We start from the raw sequence: 7278 nt of genomic DNA on the forward strand, positions 1-7278 counted from the left end.
AATTGTTTCAATCAAGAATACTTTCTACCAATTTCTAAAAATATATCAGATGATGATTATCAGCAACAGTTAGCGGAGGAGATAGTCAAAGTTTGTGTTGTTACTGTATAAGTCAGGAGTTACTACAGAGATGACACCTTCATTTTGCTGAATAGAGAAGTAATTGAGACATTTTCCACTGCAGAATTGGAGAGAGCGATTAGTTTGATGAATGCAAGGGATTCATGTACAAGAATGAGGAAGGTTGTATTGGCTGAAAGGTTAAGAGAGAGAAATATAAGACATGCCAGGGAAAAGGCTGAAGGGGAGGAGAGAGAAAGGAAATGTCAAATGAAATGAAGGCAACGGGGTTGAGCAGGGTATTTAAAGATGGACATTTTCTGAACATAAAGACCAATAAGTTGCAAGGTACATGATTCATCTGCTAAATAGTTACTCATTAGCTGAATGACTCAAACTGGTGGAAACTCTAAGAGGGACTGAGATTATTGAAGAACATGAAGTATTAGTCAAACTCAAGGAACTTATTAGAAGAGAACCTGATTATGAGAAATTTAGATAAGTTTTTTAACTCTTTATTGATGTAACTGCAAGATGTATAAAAAAATAGTACTTTGTCAATTTGTCAGTTTTATTGTAATTGATTTTAGCTTGGAGTTAGTCTTGTTATCAGGCATAAATTTGTGACAAGCAATCTTCTCACAAATTGGGGGAGATTGTTGTGCAATACATGTCTGTATATAACAAGACTAAGTCATATTGACAGCTCTAAGGATAAGTTGTATGATAATCTATATTTGTATTTTATAATTGTATTCCTCGAGTCTGTAAAAATGTTAAAGTAGATTAGACTGAGGAATTTTTATGTGAACAACCTTCAAGTTTAGGCTTAAACTCTGAAAAAAGATCAAATTCTGATCATGCCTCAGAGAGAAGTGTAGCAGCTTGGATTTGAATAAAATTGTTATATGAAAAATGTTCAAAGTCAAATATCGACAAGTCATAGATCAAGGGATATCGAGAAATCTGTCGAGAAGTTCAAAATAACCTATCGAGAAGTACCAAAAGATATCGATAATTCAAAATGCATGTAGAGATATAGAGATGTCGACAAGCAAAAATTCTTATGAAGAGAACTCAAGATATTGACAAGTTAAAAGCCTATATCGAGAACTGAAGATGTCGACAAGCTATTCTACATATCGAGAACTAGAGACCTCGACAAGTCATTTATCTATGTCGAGAACTCGAGATATCGATAAGTCATTTTATTTATTGATATGTCACTTCTCTACAAAACAAAAGGAGACCTCGACAACCTATCTCATAATTATGAATACAGACAAGTTCAAGATTTAAGATTATCAGTCAATAAATAATTCATTCAATGAATTGGAAAGACTACAAAAGCAGCTTGAAGAATACAAGATGAAGAATCAAGATTCACTGGATAAAGGATGGTCATAGACCTGCAAGATTCTGCACATATTTGATAACACCGAAAATGGAAATAGACAAGATAACTTAGAAAATGTGTTATTACATTTTAGTGCAAGTTTTGTAAATCTGTGTCGTTGATCTATAAAGCATGCATGAATCCTTAGTTTAGATGTAAGAAAACAGATTTACAAAAATCTTGCATTCCCTCTCAAGATTTGTAGTTAAGTTCTTATTTCTAAGATCATAGATTTATATCAAAACAAATTTGATTAATACAATCAAGTGAGTTTTTGATATCTTGTTTTGTGTGTTTAGTGTCAAATAATTTATCTCTACAAATTCACATCTGCTTTGTTCAATTTAAGCCAAATACTTTCAAAGATAATTAAAATCCAAAGAAACACATTCACCCTCTTATGTGTTATATTTTACCGCACTCAACATCTAACAATGTACTGTTATAACATGTACTGAAAATATAAATTCAAATATTTATGTTGTGTATTTAGGACTGTAAAATGATCCGGACATAATTGAACACCCCTATTTTCAAGTATCGTATCATTTTATTTTTAGTGCGTCCATATTTGAGTCTGAAATTGTATTATTCAGATAGAAACTGATCTCGAGTATATGATCCGAATCTAAATCGAAATGATTCGATATCGTATTTTCATTTACTAATCGCGTAGTTTATGATCCACCGGATACGAGTCAAATATGATCCACTAACATTAAATATCATTTTTATTTCACCTATTCAGATGATTATCATTCAATATAAAATAAATATAATATTATAAAAAAAATATCAATAATAATTACGAATTAAAACTTACAAATATATATAATATTTTCACGGTTAATAAGTCATATTTTGTAGGAAATTAAAATTAAGGGGCTAAAAATTTAATCTATATATGGGGTCGAATAAAATATATGTCATTGATCAAATTTGAATATTTGGGCAAGATCATTTGATAAAAAATAATACGAGACCTAATTTGAGCGGAGTATATATATACACATATCCGGGATCATATTTCATTCGGGCTTAACTTTTCTCTAGACTTAAAATCATTTATAAAACGGACACGAGACATATATCATACTTTCGAGTTAGATATAAGCTGCAATATCAAATAATTCAGATCAATTTACAGCCCTGCGTGTATCAAATTGCCGAGTCCGAGCAAAGTCGTCATCCATGTTAGCACACGGAAGAATCAGGACATTGACGAGTACCATGTCTTTCGTCCCTACCGCGATAATTAGTCATATATCTGCATCTACATCTCTCTGTATCTCTCTCTGTGTATATAAAAAAATCTTTCGTCAACTGTTCAGTTATATGTGTTGAAACCATTGGATGGTATTGGCCGATTCAAAGGCTGTAGTGTCCCGGTATTACGTGGCCCCTCCTATTACCTATAAATACATGCACCCATCTTCCACAATCTCATATACAATATTACATCCCAGTTCGATCTGTACGTACTTGTTAGAATATAGATTGGGTTGAGTAATTTTTAGAGTAACCGATTCATTTACTATACTCAATTTTGTGTGTACAATAAAAGATACGTACCCCCACATATTCAAACATTTATATTTTCAACTTTACACAGTCCCTCGAAGCTCAAATCCTTCTCTTTTGTCATTTTCACAGCAAAAAGTCGAACAGAACAGAAGATTTGAGACGGAGGAAGTAGTAATGACAGCAGCAGCTGAAATGTCGAAAAAGAAGAATGGGCGTGAAAGTGATAATGAGGATGGTTTCTACTTTAAAGGCGTCAAGCACTTGTGCGGAACTGGCATTACGGAAGTTCCGCACAAGTATATTTTACCGGTTTCGGATCGGCCCGATGTCATTAACGAAGAAGATAGTTATAGTACCGGTGAGCTTAATCTGAAGTTGCCAATTATTGATTTCGCAGAACTACATGGTCCTAATCGGTCTCGCGTCCTCGAGTCTCTCAACTCTGCTTGCGAAAATCATGGATTTTTTCAGGTACATTATGATACTTTGCTAAAGAAAGATGCTGATGCATGCACATTTCAGAACTTGAATTGATGTGCTAATTCTGTCTCCATTGCAGCTAGTGAATCATGGTATATCAAGTGATGTTGTTTGCGATATGATGGATGTGGGACGAAGGTTTTTCGAGCTCCCATTCGAGGAGCTCGAGAAGTTCATGTCGATTAATATGCGGTCTCCGGTTCGGTACGGAACAAGTTTTAACCAGACAAAAGACGGTGTCTTTTGCTGGAGAGACTTTCTCAAACTTGTTTGTCATCCTCTACCTGATGTCTTACCTCACTGGCCTTCTTCTCCATTGGACTTTAGGTAACTACTCATTATAGTATTTTGCTTAAGTATGTTGAGTTTGATTAGAGTATTAGACATGCATGCATCATCCATAATTGTAATTAGCATGCATCATTATTCAGATAATTTAGTTTAGTAGGGTTTTTATGTGGGGTGCTGGTCCACAACAATCAATTGTTTGGCAAATCATTTAATTCCGCAACTAGGCGGAACCCTAAAATTGAAAAATTAAGTGTCTATAGAGTGACCTGACCTCCTACATTCGCATTAATTTCCCGTGGAAGATCTATCTGTCAAAAATTTTACAATCAATCTCTTAGGTATATGTTAGTACAAATTAGACTTGGCAATTCGTTCTTGTCGTATACTTTCGTTTCGTGTATTTTTGTGTTTCGTGTACTTGAATGTTAAACACAAAACCGACATATTTTGAGCCCGTGTACTTTCGTGTTCGTATATTTTCGTGTCGTGTACTCAAAAGGCAAACACAAACACCAAATTTTCGTGTCGTTTCGCGTCGTGTAAGACATGTTGTGTCCAAAATTGCCGGGTCTAAGTGCAATAACATCAGAATTGACTAATTAGTTTGCGTTACTAATTAAGTACCTGCCTCATACGTGTAAATGAGTCACTTAGAGTTAATAACATTTTAATCACCACATTCTTTATTACTATAACAGGAACAAAGGAGTTACTTACGCAAATGAATCCAAAATGGTGTTCCTTAAGTTAGTAGAAGCCATCCTAGAGAGCCTTGAGATGACAACGACCGAGAAAAAGACGCGAGAAACGGAAGAAATTTTGAAAGAATTTGAAGATGGAAGTCACCTAATGGTTCTTAACTGCTATCCGCCATGCCCGCAGCCCGAGCTGACATTCGGAATGCCTCCTCACTCCGACTACGGATTCGTCACACTTGTCCTCCAAGATGAAGTTGCAGGTCTCCAGATTATGTCCCGAAATCGATGGCACACAGTTCAACCGGTTCCTAATTCTTTCGTGGTTAACGTTGGAGATCACCTTGAGGTAAATGCCATGTTCTACCAAGTTACAAAGTTGTTTTTGCTTAGTGATACGTTTAGGCGACCTTCAGATTATGAGATTTTAGCCCAGTTAACGTGAATGAGAATGATATTTCAGTACAAAAACGTATCAGAACCTCCTTACCATTCCCGTTAACGAGATTGTAATCCCGTGGTTCAAATAGTCCCTTACCCCTTGTTTCCGAGTTTTGAAAAGGAAGGAAAGCACGTTGAGGGTAAGTAAAGTAGTTTCATTTCCCTCCTTAATCGTGCTCCCGAATTTTTAAAAGGGACGAAAGCAAGTAAGTGTTAATGAATGCAAATTTGACAATCTTTCACTTCAAAACTTTTGGTCCAAAATGGGACGGAAGTAATTTACCTCTTAATCACTTCCTTCCTTCCCGTTAAAAAACTCCGGAACAAACCCCTTAGTTTCTTAATAGTTGATACCTTAATACATGACATTGGATATAGAACATCGATCTCTAGTTTAGACTCGGACTGGACTTAACAGGATCATATACGTATAAAATTCATCGAAAATATACTAAATGTGAATCATTGGTGCTTTTTTGATGACAGATATTCAGCAATGGAAGATACAAGAGTGTATTACACAGAGTCCTCGCCAACTCTTCGAAATCTCGGATATCAATAGCTTCATTGCATAGTCTTCCTTTCGAAAGCACAGTTCGGCCATGGCCGAAGCTCATTGACGAGAAGAATCCAAGACAATACATGGACACAAATTTCTCTGATTTTCAGAACTATCTCGAATTATGTGATGCCAAGAAAAAGAATTTCCTGGAGTCTAGGAAATTGACTTGATTGAAGATAAGCCGATAATGCAAGTCTAGTGTGTAGGAAACAGAAGTGCGGGAAGAAAAGAAGGGAATGATTCTTGTTTTTTGTTGACTTTTGTAGGCAGCTCGCTCCGTCCCTAAAAACGTTTTCTGTTTTTAAATATAAAAATTTACGAATCCAACAAAATCACTAGTCATGTTTGATCTTATAAATTATACGTAAATTAATAATCAATGACAAGTCAAAATAGGAAAAACATTTTGGGAAGGAGAGAATATATATTTTATGAAAGTTTATTATTAGTTTATTATTGCATATTTTGTATAAAAATATAAATTTGTTTATTACATCATTCCTCCCATTTAAGATCTTGATTCATTTATTTGTATATTTTAAAAGTGTACGACTTTACATAAATATGTATTTAAAATTAAAAATTATAGGAAATTATCTGAAGTGATTAGTATTTTGTATATAAAAGATGGATGACGTTTTTGTAAAATAGAATAAATTTCATGTATTTATAAAAATACTCTTAATTTTGTTATTGAAAACTGATTAAAAGTTAAATTTGGAAACTTTAAGTCTCGTAATTAGTCCGTTAACCGTTATCAAACCAATACTTATCATACATATTGATTAATTATTACTAGTATATATGATTCGTGTGATACACAGTTATTTTTATCATTATATATTGTAAATTCTAATTTTGATTATATCTCTTAAAAAATACTATTTTTTTTATAATTTTAATATGTTGCTGATAGGATTCGAACCTTATATCTCTTAAATAATACTAATTTTTAAGAATAAATCTAACGGTCAACAATGACCGACAACCAAACTTTTAATGTTTCGTCTTTAATATATTAGTGTAGATAGGAATATAATATAAGTATCTTATTTTAAATATAATAGAATTGATAGTCGATTAATTTTAGGTGTTTTATTTTAAATATAATATTAAGTGTCATAATATAAGTGTCTTATTTTAAATATAATAGAATTGATAGGCGAGTAATTTTAGGTGTCTTATTTTAAGTATAATATTAAGTGTCAAAATATAACTATCCTATTTTAAATATAATAGAATTGTTAGGCGAGTAATTTTAGGTGTCTTGTTTTAAATATAATATTAAGTGTCCTATTTTAAATATAAAAGAATGACATGTTACCAACAACCAAAATTTTAATATTTCGTCTTTAATATAATAGTTAGATTAATCGCTATCAAATCGTTTAAAACGGTTTTTACGGTTTTTGTTTTTATTTGTTTTTTATACGTTTTACTTGTACAAATATTGTACTGAAAATGTATTAATTAAAATAAATAACATCATTGTCAATAATAAAACTGTATTAAATACTCAAAAATAGTAATTTTAAAATTCGTGAACAAACTAAATTTATTTCATAAAGTTGTCTGTTTATTTATAAATTATATTATCATAAATAATATATTAGAAATATATACAATAACAACAAATGCTCACAAAAAATAAATAATAACAATATATCAAAAGGAATTATACAAAATTGATTAATACACAAATCTATTAATTGTGATTTAAAACTATTCCAATATTGATCTTATCTAGTTTCTGATGTTATATTCCTCAAATTATTATTACTAATGTTAAGTAAATGTTTAGATCATAAACATTAAAATAAATTAAATTC

General features: G+C 32.1%; 1 protein-coding gene across 1 annotated transcript; it reads left to right on the top strand.

Moving 5' to 3' along the window:
• Positions 1 to 2835: 2835 nt before the first annotated feature.
• LOC141709019 (putative 2-oxoglutarate-dependent dioxygenase SLC1) lies at positions 2836 to 5919 on the top strand. The gene is made up of 4 exons (XM_074512900.1): positions 2836 to 3451; positions 3540 to 3787; positions 4450 to 4795; positions 5374 to 5919. Exons 1-4 carry the CDS (start codon positions 3155 to 3157, stop codon positions 5617 to 5619), a joined length of 1137 nt encoding a protein of 378 aa, XP_074369001.1. The 5' UTR covers positions 2836 to 3154; the 3' UTR covers positions 5620 to 5919.
• Positions 5920 to 7278: the final 1359 nt, after the last annotated feature.

This window comes from Apium graveolens, chromosome 2, assembly GCF_009905375.1.
Source record: "Apium graveolens cultivar Ventura chromosome 2, ASM990537v1, whole genome shotgun sequence".
In the NCBI taxonomy this organism is placed as follows: domain Eukaryota; kingdom Viridiplantae; phylum Streptophyta; class Magnoliopsida; order Apiales; family Apiaceae; genus Apium; species Apium graveolens.